Below are 25,762 nucleotides of genomic sequence, written 5' to 3'. Positions count from 1 at the left end.
TCAAGCTGGGAGTTACGACAAAAGCTTCTCCAACTTCGGACTGCTTGCTTCCAGTAACTCTAGTCTCCAATTCAGTCTCCAGGTCTTGTGAAGCCCTATTGGATTCCGGAGCTGCAGGGAACTTCGTTTCTTCCTTCTGTGCCCAAAGTTTGGGTTTAAAGTTACGGCCTATCGAGCGGCCAATTTCACTGACGGCTATCAACGGGACAAGAATTTCCAAAGGTCTTATAATGTGGCGCACGGGGCCAGTTAAGCTGCAGGTCGGGGTCCTACATCAGGAAGATTTGGAACTCTTGGTAATCCCAGAAATGCCCCATGATCTGGTTCTTGGAATGCCTTGGCTGAAAAGTCATAATCCCCACATCGACTGGAAGTCGTCACAAATTCTGTCCTGGAGTCCCTTTTGTCACACTAATTGTCTTACTCCTGTTTGTCCGCTCCGTGTTACCTCCAAAACGGATGAAGAGCACATTCCGGAGGCATATCAAGGGTACAAGGACGTATTTTCGGAACAAGCTGCTGATCTGTTACCACCGCACAGGCCTTGGGACTGCCCTATTGACCTTGTCCCAGGGAAGATGCCACCTCGTGGTCGCACATATCCTCTGTCTCTTCCCGAGACTCAAGCCATGTCGGAGTATATTAAGTCCAATATGCTCAAGGGATTCATTCGCCCCTCTTCCTCCCCTGCTGGTGCAGGCTTCTTTTTCGTGAAGAAAAAGGACGGGGGGTTGAGACCATGCATCGACTACCGCGGCCTAAACGACATTACTATTAAGAATAAATACCCCTTGCCACTAATCACAGAGTTATTTGATAGGGTTCGTGGTGCCCGCATTTTTTCAAAACTCGACTTGAGAGGAGCTTATAATCTTATACGCATCCGAGAGGGGGATGAATGGAAGACTGCCTTTAATACCCGAGATGGGCATTACGAATACTTGGTGATGCCGTTTGGTCTTAGTAATGCTCCCGCGGTTTTCCAGGGATTCGTCAACGAAATCTTTCGTGATATGCTGTATCAGAGCGTTGTGGTATATCTGGACGACATACTGATTTTTTCCAAGAATCTTGTCGAACACAGGACTCAAGTCAAAGAGGTGCTACACCGTTTACGAGAGAATCATCTCTACGCCAAGCTTTCCAAATGTACCTTTGAAGTAACATCTATTCCGTTCCTCGGTTATGTCATCTCGGGGACGGAGCTTCGCATGGATCCGGAAAAGTTGTCGGCCATTCGTGACTGGACTCAGCCTCTTTCCCTGAAAGCAATACAAAGGTTCCTGGGCTTTGCGAACTACTACAGGAAATTCATTAAGGGTTTCTCCACCATTGTTGCGCCCATTACTGCCCTGACGAGGAAGGGTTCTAATCCTAGTTTGTGGCCTCCGGAAGCCATTGTAGCTTTTTCTCGCTTAAAGTTAGCTTTCATGACGGCTCCAGTTCTCCAACAACCAAATTTCGAGGAACCCTTCTTCTTAGAAGTTGATGCATCTTCAGTCGGGGTTGGGGCTGTTCTCTCCCAGTATTCCTCTGATAAGAAATTACATCCGTGTGGCTTCCATTCTCGTAAATTCTCTCCAGCCGAACGAAATTACACTATTGGAGACCAGGAACTCTTGGCAATCAAATCTGCCTTGGAAGAATGGAGATATCTTCTAGAAGGGGCTAAACATGTGTTTACCATCTACACGGATCACAAGAATTTGCTGTACATCAAATCCGCACAATGCTTAAATCCTCGCCAGGCGAGATGGGCACTTTTCTTTTCCCGATTCTCGTTCATTATCAAGTACCGGGCCGGGACTCTCAATATTAAAGCAGATGCGCTTTCCCGTTCACAAGTTCCCACAGACGAGGATGAACCTCCGGAGCGGGGTTTAATTCTGAATCCAGTTTCTGTCTCTGCTGCTTTAACTACTCCAGCTCCTCCTCCTGGAAGAATGTCCGTGCCAGCTAGTTTCCGCCCAGGAATACTACTGTGGGTCCATAACTCCAAGTTTTCCGGTCATCCCGGCGCTCAGAAGATGTACAAGTTTCTGCAAAGGTCTTACTGGTGGAACACCATGAGGAGGGATGTACAAGATTGCGTTAATTCGTGTCCCCAATGTACACAACATAAATCTCCTCGTCTGCCTCCTGCAGGGTTACTTCGTCCTCTGCCTATCCCTGTGAGACCCTGGACTCACATTTCCATGGACTTCATCACTGACTTGCCCTGTTCCAAGGGTTGCAACACCGTTTGGGTTATTGTTGACCGTTTTTCGAAGATGGCACACTTTGTGCCCTTGACTGGTCTCCCGACAGCACAGAAACTGGCTCTATTGTTTATCCGAGAACATTTTCGTTTGCATGGGTTGCCACAAGAGATTGTTTCTGACCGTGGAGTACAGTTCACCGCCAGGTTTTGGAAAGCCCTTTGTTCAACTCTACACATTAAACTTAAGTTTTCGTCTGCTTATCATCCCCAAACAAATGGGCAAACGGAACGAGTCAATCAAGATCTAGAGACTTTTCTTCGTTTGTATCTCTCTCCTTCACAGGACAACTGGGTGGAGTTGTTGCCTTGGGCGGAGTTTGCCCATAACCATTTGTTTCATTCTTCCACTGGGGAATCACCATTTTTCGTCAACTACGGGTTCCATCCCCGTGTTCCGGAATTTCCAAGCCTTCCGATAATAGAGGTTCCTGCTGTAGCGTCCACTCTACGACACTTTGGACAAATTTGGAGAAAGGTTCATGCTAATCTTAAGCAGGTTTCTGTTCGGTACAAGTTCTTCGCAGATAAGAAACGGCAAGCCGCACCTCAATATAAAGTTGGGGACAGGGTATGGCTGTCCACACGGAATCTCCGGTTGAAGGTGCCCACCATGAAATTCGCTCCAAGGTTCATCGGTCCTTACCCTGTGCTACAAGTCTTAAATCCTGTGGTCTGTAAACTGGGTTTGCCTGCCCATCTTCGAATACCTAACGCTTTTCATGTTTCTCTACTCCGTCCCCTCATTCTGAATCGGTTCCACTCAGCACTCCCTAGGCCAACGTCCGTAGTGGCAGAAGCTGGAGCGGAGTTTGAAATCAAAGCTATTCTTGACTCTCGTTATCTTCATAAAAAATTACAGTACTTGGTGGACTGGAAGGGTTATGGTCCTGAGGAGAGAAGTTGGATTGCGGCTACTGAAGTAACGGCTCCTCGTCTGATTCGGATCTTCCACTCCAGACATCCGACTAAGCCCGGGAAGTGTCCAGGGGCCACTCCTGGAGGAGGGGGTACTGTCACGAACCTCGGGCAGCGGCGACCGCGCTTGTCCCTGCGGGTGGCCTGGTCTGCCCGGCGCCTCTCTTCCCCTGACGGTCTCCGGCTTCAGCGGCGGGTCGGCGCTGCTCTCCGGCGGCTTCCCGAAAGCAAGGACGCCGCCATCACAAGCGAGGGCAAGGAGGCGGAGCAGGTCTGACGTCACCTGCCTGCTCCGCCAATCAGGCTAGGGCGGGGAATTTAAAATCAGATACCAGGCAGAGATCCGGTGCCTGAGTATCTTCGTTTCTCCTGCGGAAGCTGTGATTCCAGAGCTCCCTCGTCCCTCCAAGCATCCTGTGCCTCCAAGCATCCTGTGCCTCCAAGCATCCTGTGCCTCCAAGCATCCTGTGCCTCCAAGCATCCTGTGCCTCCAAGCACCTCCGAGCCTCCAAGCACCTCGTGCCTCCAAGCACCTCTGTGCCTCCAAGCACCTCCGTGCCTCCAATTATCTCCGTGCCTCCAATTATCTCCGTGCCTCCAATTATCTCCGTGCCTACAAGCACCTCGTGCCTCCAAGCACCTCTGTGCCTCCAAGCACCTCTGTGCCTCCAAGCACCTCCGTGCCTCCAAACACCTCCGTGCCTCCAAGCACCTCATCCCTCCAAACACCTCGGTGTCTCCAAACACCTCCGTGCCTCCAAGCACCTCCGTGCCTCCAAGCACCTCCGTGCCTCCAAGCACCTCCGTGTCTCCAAGCACCTCGTGCCTCCAAGCACCTCGTGCCTCCAAACACCTCGGTGTCTCCAAACACCTCCGTGCCTCCAAGCACCTCCGTGCCTCCAAGCACCTCCGTGCCTCCAAGGGCCTCCCAGCACTCCCTGTACTCCCAGCACCACAGTGTCTCCAATATCTCAGTACCCCAGCCTTCAGTATTTCTACAAGTCTTGTCTTACAGGAGACCTTCAAGAATTCCTCTGGGCCTGCCGTCTTAGTCCTGCATGAGGAAGACCTACATCCGGCCTTCTCTACTACGACCCAGTGGCGGTTCCTCTTCCCGGTCATCGGAAGAAGCCCCGAGTCCACAACACTCCCAAACCAGGTCAGTGACAATGGCGAAGATGATGTTTCTCCTCCGCAAGCAGGGAGTGAACATAATGCCGTATACCTGGATGATCTGATAAAAGCACCATCCAGGGAAAGATTGTTACACAGCATTGCCATCTCCACACGACTACTCCAGGATCATGGGTGGATTCTGAATCTGCCAAAATCTCACCTGGAACCAACACGGAGGCTTCCATTCTAGGGATGATAGTGGATATGGAGGTACAGAAGGTGTTCCTTCCTCTGGAAAAGGCATTGGTAATTCAGTCAATGGTAAGGGTCGTTCTATGGCCGCCCCGGATATCGGTGCATCTGTACATTCGCCTCCTGGGAAAGATCGTAACCTCTTACGAGGAACTGCAGTACGGAAGGTTTCACGCAAGACCCTTCCAGCTGGATCTTCTGGACAAATGGTCCAGATCGCATCTACACATGCACAAGAGGATCCGTCTGTCCCCAAGAGCCAGGATTTCTCTTCTGTGGTGGCTACAGACTTCTCACCTGACCGAGGGCCAAAGGTTCGGGATTCAAAATTGGATTCTGCTAACCACAGATGCAAGCCTCAGAGAGTAGGGAGCAGTTACACAAGGGGAACGCTTCCAAGGAAGATGGACAAGTCAGGAAGCCATTCTTCCTATCAACGTTTTGGAATTAAGGGCAATATACAACACCCTTCGGAAGGCGGCTCATCTTCAAAATCGAGCCATCTAGGTTCAGTCGGACAATGTGACGGCGGTGAAGTACATAGACCGGCAGGGCGGAATGAAAAGCAGCAACGTCGGAGGTGACAAGGATTCTCCTCTGGGCAGAGGGACACGCTGTAGCGCTGTCCGCAATCTTCATTTCGGGAGTGGACAACTGGGAAGCAGACTTCCTCAGCAGACACGACCTCTATCTGGGAGAGTGGGGCCTTCACCCGGAGGTTTCCGGGTGCTTCACACATCGGTGGGGAATTCCACAGATCGACATGATGGCCTCTCATCTCAACAAGAAGCTCCAGCGGTATTGCTCCAGGTCAAGAGACCCACAGGCGGTGGATGCTCTGGTGACTCCGTGGGTCTACCAGATGGTGTATGTCTTTCCACCACTTCCGTTGATCCCAAGAATTCTGAAAAGAATAAAAAGGGAAAGGTTTCAAGCAATTCTCTTTGCTCCGGATTGGCCAAGGGTTTGGTACGCAGATCTACTGGAATTACTTCTGGAGGACCCGTGGCCTCTGCATCTTTGGGAGGATCTTCTACAACAGGAGCCATGGAGGTTGAGCGTGAAATTCTGGCCCGGAAAGGGATTCTGGACAAGGTAATTCTTACCTTGATCCAAGCCAGGAAAGGGGTAACGTCTAAACATTATCACCTGATTTGGAGAAAATACGTCTCTTGGTGCGAGAACAGGAAATTTCCTGCGGTAGAATTTCAGCTGGTTCGTCTACTACTTTTTCTGCAGTCTGGTATGGATGTGGGTCTGCGTCTGGGCTCCATAAAGGTCCAGATTTCGGCCTTGTCCATTTTCTTCCAGAAACCATTGGCGTCCCTTCCTGAGGTTCAGACCTTCTTGAAAGGAGTTCTGTACATCCAGCCATCCTTTGTGCATCTGACAGCACTTTGGGATCTTAATGTGGTGTTGCATTTTCTGCAATCGGATTGGTTTGTGCCTTTACAGGAGGTGGATGTAAAGTTTCTTACATGGAAAACCATCACACTATTGGCCTTGGCTTCGGCACAGCGTGTTTCGGAATTGGGGGCCTTGTCTCACAAGAACCCCTATTTGATTTTTCATGAGGATAGAGCTGAACTCAGAACTCATCAGCAATTTCTTACAAAGGTGGTGTCTGCGTTTCACATCAACCAACCTATTGTGGTTCCGGTGCTTACTGACACCTCTTCTACTTCAAAGTCCCTGGATATTGTGAGGGCTTTGAGAATCTAAGTCAAACGGACAGCTCGTCACAGAAAATCGGACTCGCTGTTTGTGCTCTAAGATCCCAAGAAAATTGGGTGTTCTGCTTCTAAGCAGTCTATTACTCGCTGGATCATGCTGACTATCCAGCATGCTTACTCTACGGCAGCTTTGCCGGTTCCTAAATCAGTTCATGCCCACTGTACTCGGTGGTGGGTTCTTCCTGGTCGGCTGACCGAGGTGTCTCTGCTTTACAGCTCTGCCGAGCAGCTACTTGGTCTGGTTCGAATACGTTTGCTAAGTTCTACATGTTCAATACCGTGGCCTCTGAGGATCTTCAGTGTGGTCAATCAGTTCTGCAAGAAACACAGCAGTCTCCCACCCGGTGTGGGAGCTTTGGTACATCCCTATGGTACTAATGTGGACCCCAGTATCCTCTAGGACGTAAGAGAAAATAGGATTTTAATTACCTACCGGTAAATCCTTTTCTCGTAGTCCGTAGAGGATACTGGGCGCCCGCCCAGTGCTTCGTGTTTCCTGCGCGGTTACTTGGTTAAGTATTATTGTTGGATCAGCTGTTGATGTTCTTGTTCATGCTGTGTTAACATGGTTTTTCTTCTGGTTTGTGTGTGCTGGTTCGAATCTCACCACTATCTTTTTCTGAATCCTTCTCTCAAGATATGTCCGTCTCCTCCGGCACAGTTTCTAGACTGAGTCTGGTGGGAGGGACATGGAGGGAGGAGCCAGTGCACACTATTGATTTCTTAAAGTGCCCAAGGCTCCTAGTGGACCAGTCTATACCCATTGTAGTAATCTGGACCCCAGTATCCTCTACGGACTACGAGAAAAGGATTTACCGGTAGGTAATTAAAATCCTATTTTTTCCCTGCGTGAGATGGAGAACTGTTATATATTCTCTGTTCTATAAGCTGCTGACCTTCATACATATAAATTAGTACTCTTAGCAGTATGGTGGCCAATCGATTTTGGCCTCAAATTGTCTGGGATTGAATCCCAGGATTGGAGCTTTGGATTCGGGCCAATGCCGGGCACCATCTGCCCCCCCGCTGTGTGACTGCACACACTGTTCAGCGTGAGTGTTAGAGGTCATGCTGCACAGCCCAAGCATTGCCGACGGCCCAGAATGCCCGCACACGCCTCCTGCCGCCCATATGCACAGCGTGCCGGACCTTGCTGATAGCCCTGCCTCCTGCCGCCCGTATAAGTTGTGGCAAATGGGACATTCATTTGCATCCAGCGATATAAGACTTGAATGTAATGTCTACGTGTATATTGTAATGGAGTCTGTGACACAACATGGTTGCCAGACTGTCCTCTATGTGAACTCATAGCTACATAGATATGGGAGAAGAGGACACTGATGTATAGTGGGGAGTCAGAGGTTAGTTTATAGCCCTTAGCTATAAACTACACTTAGGAGCAACATTACAGAAAGCCAGGCCAGGTCAAAAAAACAAGACCTATTGAAACTTAAGAATACAGTGGTTTAAAAAGTAAATCTGGTTTCTCACTGTCCAGGTACACAGCATTGAGAGAATTAAGGAAAGGGTGGTGGCCGGAGCTGTGGGAGGGTTATATCTGCCCCTCTCACCCACACTGGGTTGTTCATTTCTGAGGGAACAGCCAAGAGCTGGGGATGCACCATGTATCTTACATTGTGAAATCCCTCCAAACAGAAGGCTCACCTACTGCTGAGTAAGTTAGATTTTCTGAAATTGTTATCCTCTTTTTTGTTTATTTTAAATTGTATCCTAATTGGTGTGTACTTTTAAATATTTCTCAATCTTTGTAACTCTTTTTTGTAACTGGAGCTCTAGATATTCTTGAAATTAAACATCTAATTTTTAGTTCTAGTCTGTGTTCTTATGCACAAAGGCTTCATGGTCCATGCTATAATTTTGTGACATAATAATTGTGTGTGTAGGCCAAAGCGAAGACAACCTTGCGTTTAGTCGCTAAAATCTACTTGCTAGTGGCATTTTCAGGTTTAAAGTAATCCGGTGGTCACGCACGGCGATTCTCGGATTGGTGTATCTGGAGAATCGGCTGGTGGTCGTGACATAAGTATTTATTTTTAATCCTAGCCAACCACGGGAATCCTGGGATTGACAGTTTTTCAATCCCGAGTCCCGGGATTGAAAATACAGCCCAGGATTGGCATCTCTACTCAGCAGAGTCTAACAGTAGAGCCGATTCAATTGTGGTGCCCGCCACCTACTGGTTGTCTGAAGGAATGGGCATCTATTGGAGCTTTTCAATTGTTTCTCCAATGGATGTCCATTAGCCAAAGCAGGCACATTTTTTCTCTTGCCGTTTCAGGAGGTGCAAGAAAAAATAGGATTTTGGTACTTACCAGGTAAATCCTTTTCTTTGAATCCATAGGGGGCACTGGAGTACTCTTGGGATATGGACGGCTTAGCAGAAACAAAGGCACTGAATATTTAAATTTAGAACTCTCCACTCCTCCATATCCCCGAGTACCTCAGTGTAGTATCTCAGTGTTTTTTACTGAGCCGAACAGGAAATATAGAGAGGTTGACAATGGAGAATTCCTATAACATAACGGACAACAACAAAGTTGACCCATAACGTTACTGACAACGAAACAGTTGACACCATAACCGATAGAACCTTATAATTGAACCAGTCGGTGAAAATGTGTTACCATAAGATCCCCTGAGCTTAATACAACCCAGGTAAAACTGCTCTGGGTGGGCGTCCAGTGCCCCCTATGGATTCAAAGAAAAGGATTTACCTGGTAAGTACCAAAATCCTATTTTCTTTTTCATCCACTAGGGGTCACTGGAGTACTCTTGGGACGTACCAAAGCTTCCCCCGTGGGCGGGAGAGCTGTTTGACACCTGTAACACTAGGCGGCCAAAGCTAGATGCTGATGCCGCAAACGTATCAAACTTGTAAAAGCGCACAAACGTGTGCACTGAAGACCATGTAGCCGCACGGTCAAGCTGTGTCATAGAAGCTCCACGACCAGCTGGCCATGACGTTCCCACAGAACATGTGGGATGAGCTATTACTGATGTAGGCGACTGTAACTTAGCCTTAAGGTAAGCCTGACGTATAGTCAGTTTTATCCATCTGGATAAGGTCTGCTGAGAAGCTGGCCAACCCCACTTGGCAGCATCATAGAGAACAAACAACGTATCCGTATTACGAACTGTAGACGTTCGGGACATATAAACGCGTAATGCGCGTACCACATTCAGAATTCTAGAATGTACTGTCAACACAGGAACCACTATTGGTTGATTGATGTGAAAAGATGACACTAGCTTTGGTAAGAAATCGGAAATCGTCCAAAGTTACGCTCTGTCATCAGGAAACACCAAATATGGTGGCTTGCAAGACAAGGCACCCAAATTTGAAAAACGCCTTGCCGAAGCTAAGGCTAGAAGAAAAAACGTTTTCCAAGTCAGAAACTTAATATCCACTTGCTGTAAGGGTTCAAAATATGAAGACTGTAAGAAATCTGAACCCAAATTCAAGTCCCATGGCGCTGTAGGTGGGATAAATGGAGGCTGTACTCTGAGGACACCCTGCAGAAAAATGTGTACCGACGGCAATAGAACCAATCGTCTTTGAAAATAAATTGACAACACAGATACCTGCACCTTCAGTGTAGATAAACGCAGTCCTCCATCCAACCCCGTCTGTAAAAATAACAGAATACGGGTAACTTGAAAAATGATGTCGGAAACTTCCGAGCTTCACACCAACCTATATAGGCACGCCAAATTCTGTAATAATGAGCTGCCGTAACCGGCTTCCTAGCTCGTAACATGGTTGGTATAACCGATACTGTAATGCCCTCTCTTTCTTCTGAAGAGGGCGGTCTCAACAACCACCTCGTCAACCGCAGCCGCGCTAAATAGGGGTAAAAGAACGGCCCCTGTTGTAACGGGTTGGACGTAGTATGAGCGGCCAAGGATCGTCTGCGAGTAGTCCTCGGAGATTCGAGAACCAAACTCTCCGAGACCCATGAGATATCACTAGTATGACTGTGACGGACTCTCTTATGATCCGTTTTAGCAACGGAGAGAACAGCGGAAAACGGTGGAAACAGATACGCGAGGCTGTACGGCCACGCGATTGTGAGAGCATCCACCGCCACTGCCCTTGGGAACGGTCGTTCTGGACACATACTGGGCGTTTGTAATTGTGGCGAGATGCCATCATGTCCACCTGAGGGTAACCCCACCTGTGGACCAACCTGTGAAACACCTCTGGATTTAATGTCCAGTCTCCTGGATGAAAATCCAGACGGCTGAGATCATCTGTCTAACAGATGTCCACTCCCGGAATGAACCCAGTCTACAATATCACCTTGTGGTATTCTGGGCAATTGAGGATTCGAGCTACTTCCCGCATTGCCATGCGGCTTCTCGTTCCTCCCTGGTTGTTGTGTATGCGACTGCCGTCGCGTTGTGTGACTGGCCTTGGACAGTCTGAGAGCGAAGCATGTAGTGCATAGTAAATTGCACGGAGTTCCAGGACCTTTATAGACAGCAATCTGTCGTGATCCGTTTAGAAACCCTGTCGCTGACCATTTTAAACTACAACTCCCCAACCTCTGAGACTCTCGCCCAGAGTAGAGACACCCTCGCCCCCCTGTGGGATACGCGAGTGAAAACCTCCGAACTGAAGCGCTTCGAAAGCCCATCATTGTTCCTAATAGGCGAATACACCAATGTACCGATAGTGTGCGTGGCTTGAGCACTAATTGTACCAGATGGCGTATAATCTGTTCTTTCTGGTGTAGTAGGTAAATTCTTTGATTTACCGTATCTGGAATCATACCTAGGAATTGAAGTCGTTGAGACGGAATTAGATGCGATTGTTTTTGAACTTGACACTGCAACCGTGGTGTACGTTAGCAGCGCAAGTCGGAGGAGCATCTGTTGAGACGGAGCTCTTATGAGCAGATCGTCTAAGTATGGAACGATTGTCACTGCCAGGGATCTGAGATGAGCCATCATCACAAACATCACTTTGGTGAATACCCGAGGCGCTGACAAGAGGCCAAACGGTAGAACCTGAAACGGTTAATGGTTGTGGCGTATTGCAAAACGCAAGAACCTGTGATGAGGTGACCAAACCGGAATGTGTAAGTACGCATCCTGGAGATCAAGCACAATCATGCAATCTTGTGGCTCCAAATATGCAAATACTAACCGCAGAAAATAAGATTTTACTTACCGATAAATCTATTTCTCGTAGTCCGTAGTGGATGCTGGGGACTCCGTCAGGACCATGGGGAATAGCGGGCTCCGCAGGAGACAGGGCACATCTAAAAAACTCTTTAGGTCACATGGTGTGTACTGGCTCCTCCCCCTATGACCCTCCTCCAGGCTTCAGTTAGGTACTGTGCCCGGACGAGCGTACACAATAAGGAAGGATCTTGAATCCCGGGTAAGACTCATACCAGCCACACCAATCACACCGTACAACTTGTGATCTGAACCCAGTTAACAGTATGATAACAAAACGAAGTAGCCTCTAAGAAGATGGCTCACAACAATAGTAATAACCCGATTTTTTTGTAACAATAACTATGTACAAACATTGCAGACAATCCGCACTTGGGATGGGCGCCCAGCATCCACTACGGACTACGAGAAATAGATTTATCGGTAAGTAAAATCTTATTTTCTCTAACGTCCTAGTGGATGCTGGGGACTCCGTCAGGACCATGGGGATTATACCAAAGCTCCCAAACGGGCGGGAGAGTGCGGATGACTCTGCAGCACCGAATGAGAGAACTCCAGGTCCTCTTTAGCCAGAGTATCAAATTTGTAAAATTTTACAAACGTGTTCTCCCCTGACTACGTAACTGCTCGACAAAGTTATAATGCCGAGACTCCTCGGGCAGCCGCCCAGGATGAATGCCATCTTCCTTGTGGAATGGCATCTACATATTTCGACTGTGACAGGCCTGCCACAGAATGTGCAAGCTGAATTGTACTACAAATCCAGCGTGCAATAGACTGCTTAGAAGCAGACGCACCCAGCTTGTTGGGTGCATACAATATAAACAGCAAGTCAGACTTTCTGACTCCAGCCGTCCTAACTATATATATATATATATATATATATATATATATTTATCTTTAGGGCCCTGACAACGTCTAGTAACTTGGAGTCCTCCAAGTCCCCAGTAGCCTCAGGCACCACAATAGGTTGTTTCAGGTGAAAACGCTGACACCCCTTTAGGAAGAAACTGGAGACGAGTCCCAGTTCTGCCCTGTTCAAATGGAAAATTATAATATGGGCTTTTGTAAGACACAGCCGCCCATTCTGACAATCGCCTGGCCGAGGCCAGGGCTAACAACATGGTCACTTTCCATGTGAGATATTGGTCAACAGCATGGTCACTTTCCATGTGAGATATTTCAAATCCACAGATTTGAGCGGTTCAAACCAATATGATTTTAAGGAATCCCAACACTATGTTGAGATCTCACGGTGCCCCTAGAGGCACAAAAAAACTGTATATGCAATACACCCTTTATAATCTGGACTTCAGGAACTGAAGTCAATTTTTTTTTTTTTTCTGGAAGAAAATCTACAGGGCCGAAATTTAAATCTTAATGAACCCCAATTTGAGGCTCAAAACACTCCTGTTTTCAGGAAGTGCAGAATTCGACCTAGTTGAATTTCCTTCGTGGAGCCTTCCTGGCCTTACCCACGCAACATATTTTCACCACATGTGGTGATGACGTTGTGCGGTCACCTCCTTCCTGGCTTTAACCAAGGCAGGTATGACCTCTTATGGAATGCCGTTTCCCTTCAGGATCCGGCATTCAACCGCCATGCCGTCACACGCAGCCGCGGTAAATCTTGGAATATACATGGTACTTGCTGAAGCAAGTCCCATCTTAGCTCCCCAGGCCCTTAGTCCTCTGTGAGCATCTCTTGAAGTTCCGGGTACCAAGTCCCTCTTGGCCAATCCGGAGCCACTAGTATAGTTCATACTCCTCTATGTCTTATAATTCTCAATACCTTGGTTATGAGAAACAGAGGAGGGAACACATACACTGACTGGTACACCCACGGTGTTACCAGAACATCCACAGCTATCGCCTGAAGGTCTCAAGACCTGGCGGAATACCTGTCCCGTTTTTTGTTCGGGCGGGACGCCATCATGTCCACCTTTGGTCTTTGCCAACGGTCCACAATCATGCTGAAAAACTTCCCTATGAAGTTTCCACTCTCCCGGGTGGAGGTAATGCCTGCTGAGGAAGTCTGCTTCCCAGTCGTCCACTCCCGGAAAGAACACTGCTGACAGTGCTATCACATGATTTTCCGCCTAGCGAAAAATCCTTGCAGTTTTGACACTGCCCTCCTGCTTCTTGTGCCGCCCTTTCTGTTTACGTGGGCGACTGCCGTGATGTTATCCCACTGGATCAATACCGGCTGACCTTGAAGCAGAGGTCTTGCTAAGTTTGGAGCATTATATATTTGCTCTAAGCTTATTTATGCGGAGAGAATTCTCCAGACTTAATCACACTTCCCTGGAAATTTTTTCCTTGTGTGACTGTTCCCCAGCCTCTCAGGCTGGCCTCCGTGGTCACCGGCATCCAATCCTGAATGCCGAATCTGCGGCCCTCTAGAAGATGAGCACTCTGTAATCACCACAGGAGAGACACCCTTGTCCTTGGATATAGGGTTATCCGCTGATGCATCTGAGGATGCGATCCGGACCATTTGTCCAGCAGATCCCATTGAAGAGTTCTTGTGGGAAATCTGCCGAATGGAATTGCTTCGTAATAAGCCACCATTTTTACCAGGACTCTTGTGCAATGATGCACTGACACTTTTCCTGGTTTTAGGAGGATCCCGATTATCTCGGATAACTCCCTGGCTTTCTCCACTGGGAGAAACACGTTTTTCTGGACTGTGTCCAGAATCATCCCTAGGAACAGTAGACGTGTCGTCGGAAAAAGCTGCGATTTTGGAATATTTAGAATCCACTCGTGCTGTCGTAGCACTACTTAAGATAGTGCTACTCCGACCTCCAACTGTTCTCTGGACCTTGCCCTTATCAGGAAAGCGTCCATGTTTCTTTTAAGAAAATTCATCATTCCGGCCATTACCTTGGTAAAGACCCGGGGCGCCGTGGACAATCCAAACGGCAGCGTCTGAACTGATAGTGACAGTTCTGTACCAGGAACCTGAAGTACCCTTGGTGAGAAGGGCAAATTTGGACCTGTAGGTAAGCGTCCCTGATATCCAGTGACACCATATCGTCCCCTTCTTCCTGGTTCGCTATCACTGCTCCGAGTGACTCCATCTTGATTTGAACGCTTGTATGTAAGTGTTCAAATATTTCAGATCTTACCGAGCCGGTTGGCTTCAGTACCACAATATAGTGTGGAATACTACCCCCTTCTGTAAAAAGGGGTACTTTGATTATCACCTGCTGGGAATACAGCCTGTGAATTGTGTGAGGGGGAGACGTCTCGAATTTCTAATGTACACCTGGGATACTACATGTAGGATCCCGGAGTTCCCTTGCGAGTGAGCCCACTGCGTGCTGAAACTCTTGAGATGACCCCCTACCGCACCTGAGTCCGCTTGTACGGCCCCAGAGTTATGCTGCGGACTTGGCAGAAGCTGTGAGGGGCTTCTGTTCCTGGGAATGGGCTGCTTGCTGCAGTCTTCTTCCCTTTCCTCTACCCCTGGGCAGATATGACTGGCCTTTGCCCGCCTGCCCGTATGGGGACGAAAGGACTGAGACTGAAAAGACTGTGTCCTTTCTTGCCGATATGTGACTCGGGGTAACAAAAGGTGGATTTTTCAGCTGTTGCCATGGCCACCAGGTCCAATGGACCGCCCCTTTATACGGCAATACTTCCATATGCCGTCTGTAATCTGCCTCACCTGACCACTGTCGTGTCTTCGTCTGGCAGATATGTACATCACATTTACTCTTGATGCCAGAATACAATATATGCCTCTGCGCATCACGCATATATAGAAATGCATCCTTAAAATGCTCTATAGTAAATAAAATCTTGTCCCTGTCAAGGGTATCAAAATTTTCAGTCAGGAAATCCGACCAAGCCCCCTCAGCGCTGCACATCCATGCTGAGGCGATTGCTGGTCGTAGTATAACACCAGTATGTGTGTATATACTGTTATGATATTTTCCAGCATCCTATCAGCTGGCTCCTTGAGGCGGCCGTATCTGGAGACGGTAACGCCATGTTTTTACAAGCGTGTGAGCGCCTTATCCACCCTAAGGTGCGTTTTCCAACTCGCCCTTACTTCTGGCGGGAAAAGGTATACCGCCCATAACTTTCTATCGGAGGAACCCCACGTATCATCACACACTTCATTTAATTTATCTGATTCAGGCAAAACTACAAGTAGTTTATTCCCACCCAACAAAATACCCTTATTTGTGGTACTTGTGGTATCAGAAATATGTAACACCTCCTTCATTGCCCTTAACATGTAACTTGTGGCCCTAAAGGAAAAATACGTTTGTTTCTTCACCGTCGACACTGGGGTCAGTGTCCGTGTCAGTGTCTGTCGACCGACTGAGGTAAATGGGCGTTTTTACAAGCCCCTGACGGTGTCTGAGACGCCTGGACCAATACTAATTTGTCCGCCGGCTGTCTCATGTCGTCAACCGGCTTGCAGCGTGTTGACATTATCACGTAATTCCATAAGTAAGCCATCCATTCATGTGTCGACTCCCTAGAGAGTGACATCACTATTACAGGCAATTTGCTCCGTCTCCTCACCAACATTTTTCCTCATACATGTCGACACACACGTACCGACCTATAGCACACACACAGGGAATGCTCTGATAGAGGACAGGACCCACTAGCCCTTTGGGGAGACAGAGGGAGAGTTTGCCAGCACACACCAAAATGCTATAATTATACAGGGACAACCTTTATATAAGTGTTCCTCCCTTATAGCATTTAATATATATTTATATCGCCAAATCATTGCCCCCCCTCTCTGTTATAACCCTGTTTCTGTAGTGCAGTGCAGGGGAGAGCATGGGAGCCTTCCCCTCAGCCTTTCTGTGAGGGAAAATGGCGCCTGTGTGCTGAGGAGAATAAGCTCCGCCCCTTTCTCGGCGGGCTTTTCCTCCCGGTTTTTTAATACTGGCCTGGGTTAAAATACATACATATAGCCTTAATGGCTATATGTGGTGTATTTCTTTTGCCAAATTAGGTATTTATATTGCTGCCCAGGGCGCCCCCAGCAGCGCCCTGCACCCTCCGTGACCGTGTCAGTGAGCCTGTGAGACAACAATGGCGCACAGCTGCAGTGCTGTGCGCTACCTCTATGAAGACTGAGAAGCCTTCTGCCGCCTGTCACCGGACCTCCGTCTCTGCCGTCTTCAGCGTCTGTAAGGGGGATCGGCGGCGCGGCTCCGGGACGAACCCCAGGCTGACCTGTGTTCCGACTCCCTCTGGAGCTCAGTGTCCAGTAGCCTAAGACTTCAATCCTCCTGCACGCAGGTGAGTTGCAAGTCTCTCCCCTAAGTCCCACGTTGCAGTGATCCTGTCGCCAGCAGGTATCACTGATTAGTTTAAACCTAAAAAAGACTTTTCTAAACAGCTCTATAAGAGAGCCATCCAGGTTGCACCCTACTCGGCCGGGCACAGAAACCTAACTGAAGCCTGGAGGAGGGTCATAGGGGGAGGAGCCAGTACACACCATGTGACCTAAAGAGTTTTTTAGATGTGCCCTGTCTCCTGCGGAGCCCGCTATTCCCCATGGTCCTGACGGAGTCCCCAGCATCCACTAGGACGTTAGAGAAAATCCATCTTCAATCTGTAGTAAGTGACTTGCTGATTGAGACTGCGACGGAGCCCTCCGGCTTCGGTACCACAAACAGACGGGAATAATAACCCTGACTTTGTTGGTGTACCAGGCCTGGAAATAAAAACTGCTGAAACCAGCAGAGACTGAATGGCAACCTGCCAAAACGCCTTATTTCGTCCGACAGAGGCAGTCCTGTCTTTTAACCCTAAATAGCGGATACATCCATGAGTGGATGGCTGGAAACCCGGCAAATGTAACGTGTAAGGCGCACTCCCACAATTGGAAATTCGAGATGGGCTGAGAGCCCGTCAAGCCACTGGCTTGTTGTGACTTTAGCGCCCTGGCGTTACAAGGCGTGACTGTTTTTGTACCACAGCCTTGAAAAGACTGAAGTCTAAAGGCTTTAAACGCCGGACCAGAGTATTTCCGGCTTGATACCGGAGGAGGCCATTTTGTCAAATTTAGGACCAAACAACTGCTGGCCTTGTCGTGCTGAAACTAGCGACGATGAAAAACGAGAAGCAAGGTAACAGGCGGCAGCAGACGCTGTACCGAGATACTCAGCAGCTTCTCATTAACGATAAGTATAACGTGATTGTCATTGTTTCCATACACAGAGCGCCCTAGTGACCCAAATGTATCTTGGGTCTTTATAAGGTTTGACACAGACGAATTCACCAATGGCGGATTCTCCAATTTAGATGTCACTGTGTGGAAACGGGTAAATAGCCTTAAATCTTAGTAAGATATCTTAAAAAAGAAAACCATTGAAGATCTGTCGTTTAGTAAATACAACGGATTAGATGTTAGAGGCTCCTTATTCTCTGTAAATTTAGATGTTAGAGCCTCCTTATTCTCTGTAAATTTCAGAGACTGACTCACTGGTCATTAGCAATGTATGGTTGTCAAAACCCGCACTATCTGACTGTCTAATGTGCCCTCCTCACTCGTATTTAGCGCTGTGAGGTTTGACATAGAATTGTCAGGCTGCAACATAGAAGAAATGTTTAAATTATAAGACCAGTTAAATTAACACCCTGGTATCCAAAGTGAAATTGGACTGAGACTCCTCCGTTAAAGCTGGCGGAGTAACTTCCGAGACTCTGATCTTACCGCTCCTGTCGAGCGGAGTCAATTTGAATTGCCAATGCTTAACATAGGATCTGGGAATGAACCGGCTTCCGGAGTGGAAACCTACAAAACATACTGAACATGTGGTAGATTTATGTCCAGACTTTTGTTTAAAAGTATTTTTAGTCTGTGCTGGAGCCTTACTCCTTATGCCGACAGACAACACAATAGGCAAAGGACAGACACTTGCACGACTCAGTAAAATTATTACTTAAGGTGTGTAATATATATCTATCTATTTATGGCCGAAATGCAGTTCACATGGCCAGCCTATGTGAAACCTGAACCAAAATTCCCACTAACACCCCTGCGCCTCCGGTGGAGTAGTGATGTAGGGCAGGAATGTTCTGGAATTACAAACTGGAAGAAACAGGAAGCATGGTTAAAATGGCCCCCATGCCATGCTTACACTGATAATCACAGTTACAATTGCTACAGTGTTAATATAGGCTGAATAGCCTATTATACAGTGAAAATCACAAGCAGGTTACAATACATGCTGTAGTGTTAATATAGGCTCAATAGCCTATTATACAGTGATAATCACAGGCAGACCACAATACATGCTGTAGTGTTAATATAGGCTCAATAGTCTATTACACAGTGAAAATCACAGGCAGTCTACAATACATGGATCCAGTATTAATATAGGTTCAATAGCCTATTATACATTAACTCTGCCTGCTGTTTATATAGGTATGGCAGCCCTTTACATTCCCTTGCCGCTGTAATCAGCCAGATTCCCCCCCCCCCTTCCCCCTGTACTCCCTGTAGCGCTGTGTCTCCGCGGGGAGCGCCGGGAAGTTGCAGGGAGGCGAGGGACACTTCTTGCCGAGCAGCGGAGGTCGGCTGGCCGGAGCGGCGCGTAGCGACTTCCGGCGTCGCTAGCCGAGCTGCGGCGGTTCTCCCCCTCTCAGCGCTGGCACCAAGACAGCACTGACGGAGCGTCTGGCCGGGCGGACGGTGCTGGGGCGGCCGGACGGAGCGGCTGGGGCGGCCGGACGGAGCGGCTGGGGCGGGCGGCTGTATGAGCGGCGGCATTACAACAGTGACCCCACACAGCGGGGCGGCAGCCTGCGCTGACCGCCCCGTTTCCCCAGCATACCTTGTTGTAGGGAGGCCTGCGACGGGCTTCTAAGCTCTGAGCTCTTCCGGTCATGGCTGCGACGGGGCTTCTATTTGTAAGCTCCGTCCAGCCCTTCAGGTCATGGCTGCGACGGGGCTTCTATCTGTAAGCCCCGTCCAGCTGTTGCAGGAGACAGTGGGCTGCCTGTGGCTGTGAGGGTGCTCTTTGGGAGGACCGACACGCCATGCGCTGTCCGTGCAGCGGCACTATCCCGGACCCATGTTTTTCCAGAAACTGGGAAGGGATGTGCTAAGTGAAAAAAAGTAAAATGTAAAAATTTATAAAATCTTCCACCAAGTGTGGGAACTCCACACAAGCCTTGTTAGTGCTGTGAGCACAGAAAAAACACTGAGATACTACACTGAGGTACTCGGGGATATGGAGGGGTGGAGAGTTCTAAATTTAAATATTCAGTGCCTTTGTTTCTGCTAAGCCGTCCATATCCCAAGAGTACTCCAGTGACCCCTAGTGGATGAAAAAGAAAAAATATGTTAGTCCATAGTTTGCGCACCCAAACCTGGACCTTGGACGCCCATTCAAGCGCCTTCACTTGTATTGGGTGTTTGATCAGAACAACAATTGAATAGCTGCGATAAACGCCCACGAGGGGGGCACAGAAAACAGTTGAATTGGTCCCCTAGGAAGGTTTTTTCAGTCAAAGTCACTTCCAAAGCTTGCTTGTTTCTACACCGCAGACTTTTAATTAGAAAGGTGACCATCTGTGGCACTTGCGCACAAACTGAGCAAGAATTGAATTGCTCAGTTGGGCGCCATCTAGTGGCAATCACAAGGGAAACCACTTATCATGGCAGCAGACTCTATACCAGGCATTCCCAACCACGGTCCTCAAGGCACACCAACAGTGCAGGTTTTAAGTGATATCCAGGCAGCAGCACAGATGGTTAAATCAAAATAATTGAGCTACTAATTAAGTCACCTGTGCTGAAGCCTGGATATCACTAAAACATGCACTGTTAGTGTGCCTTGAGGACCGTGGTTGGGAATGCCTGCTCTATACAAAGGAACTGGTTGTCAGTGAAGGCCTCCAGTGCCATTGAGATGGCCAATAACCATATGGTTTCTTTATTGCTCTATACACTGCTTGAAGTGAGCGAGATATAGCTCAGTGGGGAAGTGTTGGCTCCTCCCAACGATCATAGAAAATCATATGATGGTCACTTTAGACGGGAGATAGCGGGTACAATATGTTTGAATATGGCCCACTATGCCCAAGTCGGCCACAACTACACTCATTATGTCCATGGAACGGTTGATATGCACAGTTGCACAAATCTATGCCACTGCACCACCCCTATCCATACGCTTGTTTAGATAGCCGTTATCATTATTAATGCAAATTTACATCAGCCCTATAAAATGGCGCAAGACCATTAGCTGTCTGAAATCCCTCAGCACAGCCTGCAATTCAGAGAACACGTGCTCACTAGTTAGCCTACATGTGAATGCCCAGTTACCATCCAGTTATGCCAATTCAGCTGTAAGTGCCATTGCGACATGTGTATGTCTCAAATATACCTGTAGATGTGTGCGCAGTGCATGCACTGTTCTAATTATTGCAAGATCCTTCTCAGCTCTGAATTAGCCCTGTATGTCCAGCAAAGGTAACATACTGTATTCGGTATCCCTATACTTGGCAAAACATACAATTTTAGGGCTTACAAATATTTATTTGTTTCACTATGCTGCCAAAAGAAATAAAATTAAAAAACACGAATAAAACACAAGTCAACTAGCAGTAATTAGGGTGCACATAGCAGTTAAACATTACTTGTCAGTAAGAGACACCTAGAGAAACTGAAATGCGATTTGGTGACAAACATGTAACATACTACTACAGTAGTCACAAAGGTGTTAAGATGATCACACAAAACTGATCGTTACAGTTAATAAGTATAGACATCCATTTCTTTTACATTTTAAATACTGAAAATAATACATACAATATTGAAAGGTATTAACATTCTGACATATGTCATCAACTTTTCTGACTTAAACAAAAAATAGAGAATTACTGTATACGTGGTAACTAATTTCAGATTATGGAACCATAACAGAAATATGCCAAAAACAAACAAACCCAAACACAGTACATCTTGTTTCTTTCCCAAATGACACTGAAATACATTGTACGGAAACAGAACGCAGATCTGTGGCTCACCTCCCTGCTTAGAACAGCAGCTTACAGTAAATAGCGGGGTACATTTCACATACACTGCAACTGGAAATATTCAAAAAGTCTTCTCCTTAAAGAAGGTCCAAATGTAACGGTCTCTGATAGATCATCTATCATTCAGAAAACTATATATATATATATATATATATATATATATAAACAAAACATGGGGATACATTCAGGAAACAAACTCCAAAGTACACGCTCATATTACAAAGGTCTACATTGACATAATTACAAACTGGCTAGGTTTTAATTCTATGTGCCTAATGATTAATGTACAGTATTGCATTTTGTACATTGCTGCTTGGCATAGTGGAATGTAAATCCTAACGTGAAGTCAGTCTGGGCTCAGTGAGTCTTGATGAAGAGTGGTCACATGTAAGGTGCCCAGCCAAGGTACATCTGGCTCAGAAGGTTTTCATCTGTGGCCTCCTGAATTAGGTAGTGGACATGTCCTTCAATAGACAGCGGCAGACCTTTTACGCGATTCCTAGTCTTAATCACACCCTGCAGACGCTGTTCAATTTCAAGCACGTGGGTTTTTGCCTGAATACCAGGAAAAATTAATGAGATAAAAAAAATATTTACAATTTCTATTCATTATAAAATAACAGAATAGCAAATAAATACAAATGTATAATTTCCTTTCTGTGCATCTCGCATGGTCGACGTTCTACCCCATCCTAACAATCTAATAAAATGACTCAGGTACAGGTTACAGGATTACAGAATCACCACTGCCCGCTCCCCCTTGCCCCTATCCCTTTCTGCCTGTGATTTTATTGTTATGTTTTGTTATTTGCTATGTACATATAGTGTTATGTGTGTTAGTACCTGCCCTATGCACTGCATTGTGTACAATCTAGTGCCTAATAAATAAACAATAATATTATTAATAAAGGTAAGTTACACAATACTGACCTTTTCATTGACAACTTCTCCAGTCTCACTGGCTTGAGTTTTGCTCCCACCACGGGCCGGTTTACTCCATTCAACCAGAGGATCATGCAGAAATGGCTTCAGTACACTAAAAGCAATGCAGACTGGGGACGTTATCTTATAGATAATATAAGTGAAGATATCAGACATTAAAGAAGACTGAAACTTACAGTAATATAAAAAGCAGCACTTAAAAAAAAAAAAAAAAGAGGGAGACATGAAACAATCTCTATGACATTGCTATGATCCAACACTGTGAAAAAAAATACATAAATACATTGAGAATATGCAGTACCCAACAATTATATGATATACACCTATCGACTGGTAGTCTTCATGAACTATAACTATTGTAAAGACGTAGTGACTGGTCTGTTGAATAGCAATCTAGAACACAAAATACTATGAACAGGTAGATTACATGAAAACTCTCTCTCACTGTCATACAGGCATGAACTCCCTGTCCGGTCTCTTCCTGCTGCACTACTGCCTCATCCTGTCCAGCACGCACACAGTGTGTCCTGCAATCAGTTTACAGAAATGGAGCATACTTTCTTCTTATCCTCTGCAGTTAAGACGTTCAAACCACTGGATGATTATTCTATTCCTACTCTTTCTGTTGATACAGATGCAGGAAATGAAGAGGTTCTGCGTCCAGTGTATTGTAATTACACAATGCTGAGAGCAGTCTACTGATCAGATCATGGTCACTTTGTTAACCTGCACTCTCACAAATTACAGAAAGAAACACAATGCCATTATCCACCTGCAGTGTTAGGACAATCACTAATAACTGGAAAACTGTTACACCTAAATCCTCCTACAGGTAATAGTAGAAATGACTGGGAAACAGAATGTGCCAAACATAACCAGAGGTCAGAATCTTCACCTCGAGGGACTCTACTCTTTCTAGTGTAACATATAATATTAAACAAAAAAACACACTACATAACGTGTGCTGGTAATTCATACAAACATGCTCTAGATGAAAACACATACATGAAGGGAGACTATTCTCTGTAATTAATGTATCCCAGCTTTTTAACTTGTTAATGAGAAATATAAACAACTAAACATAGCAACAGGTGTATGCACATGTCTACAGTTCCTGATCAAGGGTATCCAGAACACATTACTACTCACAATGTTTATAGATCTATAATGTCATATCTTGTTTAGAGCAGCTGTGTGCTGTAGATACCCTCCCTAAGGTGTGTAGACATGTACTTAAAGATGGAACATTTGGCAAAAATGGGATGTACTGTAGTCAAAAAGTTGAAGATAACAAATGTCGACACCAAAATGTCAACAGGTAAATGTCGACAAGTGAAATGTTCTGGTAGTGATGGTCACATGACTGCTGGGACCCGGAAGATGCCGATGCAGCCGCCAGGAGAAGGTAAGTCACCACTGGGTCACCAGGGACAACGTTGACATTTTATCACTGGCTACATGGTAAACGTCTACATTAAGACCATGTCCATAATCTCATGAGGAATGGCAACATTATGACTGTCGACAGTTCGTACACACCACGGCAAAAAGGATGTACAGGGACGTATGTACTAAAATGCGTCAGTGCTTCCTAAAGTCTCTATATGGGAAGTAGTCTGTTGACAGACAATATGCTAAAAACTATATGTGAGTGGGAGATTGCCATCCGCATAGTGCCAAACCAGTTCTAATGTTATAGTAACTTAACCATGTTGGCACTATAACTTTAAACATAATTAAAGCATCATGTTTAAAATAGGATTTTAATACCTACTGGTAAATCATTTTCTCCTAGTCCGTAGAGGATGCTAGGGACTCCAAAAGGACCATGGGGTATAGAAGGGATCCGCAGGAGACATGGGCACACTATAAGACTTTGAATGGGTGTGAACTGGCTCCTCCCTCTATGCCCCTCCTCCAGACCTCAGTTATAGGAACTGTGCCCAGGGAGACAGACATTTCGAGGAAAAGGATTTTTGTTAACCAAGGGTGAGATACACACCAGCTCACACCGTACAACATGGCTTTTAAGCAATACCAGTTAACAGCATGAACTAAAAACAGCAACAAGCTGAACATAACCGATACACAACCTCCGTGTAACAGAAGCAATAACTATCAATACTACTGCAAAAACAGTCCGCACAGGGACGGGCGCCCAGCATCCTCTACGGACTAGGAGAAAAGGATTTACCGGTAGGTATTAACATCCTATTTTCTCTTACGTCCTAGAGGATGCTGGGGACTCCAAAAGGACCATGGGGTCGATACTAAAGCTCCAGACCGGGGCAGGAGAGTGTGGACGACTCTGCAGCACCGACTGAGCAAAAATGAGGTCCTCATCAGCCAGGGTATCAAACTTGTAGAACTTAGCAAAAGTGTTTGAACCCGACCACGTAGCTGCTCGGCAAAGTTGAAGCGCCGAGACTCCTCGGGCAGCCGCCCAAGATGAGCCCACCTTCCTGATAGAATGGGCTTTCACTGACTTCGGCAATGGTAATCCAGCCGTAGAATGAGCATGCCGAATCGTATTACAGATCCAGCGGACAATAGTCTGCTTGGAAGCAGGAGCCCCAATTTTGTTGGGAGCATATAGGACAAACAGAGCATCTGATTTCCTAATTTGAGCCGTTCTGGCGACATAAATTTTCAAAGCTCTGACTACATCGAGAGATTTTGAAACAGCCAAGGCATCCGTAGCCACAGGCACCACTATAGGTTGGTTTATGTGAAACGAAGAAACCACCTTCGGCAGAAATTGTTGACGAGTTCTCAATTCCACTCTATCCACATGGAAAATCAAATAGGGGCTCTTGTGAGACAAAGCCGCCAATTCCGACACCCGTCTTGCGGACGCCAAGGCCAAAAGCATGACCACTTTCCAAGTGAGAAATTTCAACTCAACCTTTCGCAAAGGTTCAAACCAGTGAGACATAAGAAATTGCAACACCACGTCAAGATCCCATGGTGCCACGGGTGGCACAAACGGAGGATGGATGTGCAGTACTCCCTTCACAAAAGTCTGAACCTCTGGAAGGGCGGCCAATTCTTTTTGAAAGAAAATAGATAAAGATGAAATCTGCACTTTAATGGAACCTAATTTCAGGCCTGCATCCACACCTGCTTGCAAAAAATGGAGGAAACGACCCAGCTGAAACTCCTCCGTAGGAGCCTTCTTGGCTTCACACCACGACACATACTTTCTCCAAATACGGTGATAATGCTTCGCTGTGACCTCCTTTCTAGCCTTAAGCAGAGTGGGGATGACTTCCCCGGGAATACCCTTTCGAGCTAGGATTTGGCGTTCAAC

At 46.8% G+C, this 25,762-nt stretch overlaps 1 protein-coding gene across 2 annotated transcripts in view; it reads right to left on the bottom strand.

The window, feature by feature from the left end:
- Positions 1–20,989: 20,989 nt before the first annotated feature.
- The window catches only part of ATR (ATR serine/threonine kinase), a 449,883-nt gene continuing 445,110 nt past the window's right edge, over positions 20,990–25,762 (bottom strand). For both annotated transcript variants that reach the window (XM_063915996.1, XM_063915997.1), the window contains exons 46-47: positions 22,441–22,546; positions 20,990–22,065 (exon numbers count right to left, since the gene is read on the bottom strand). In XM_063915996.1, coding sequence (XP_063772066.1) covers positions 21,892–22,065; positions 22,441–22,546 — 280 coding nt within the window. In that variant the 3' untranslated portion in view covers positions 20,990–21,891. The remainder of the gene's footprint in view (positions 22,066–22,440; positions 22,547–25,762) is intronic.

Source organism: Pseudophryne corroboree, chromosome 4, assembly GCF_028390025.1.
Source record: "Pseudophryne corroboree isolate aPseCor3 chromosome 4, aPseCor3.hap2, whole genome shotgun sequence".
Lineage (NCBI taxonomy): Eukaryota > Metazoa > Chordata > Amphibia > Anura > Myobatrachidae > Pseudophryne > Pseudophryne corroboree.
This window is presented reverse-complemented; position numbering and strand designations above follow the sequence as displayed.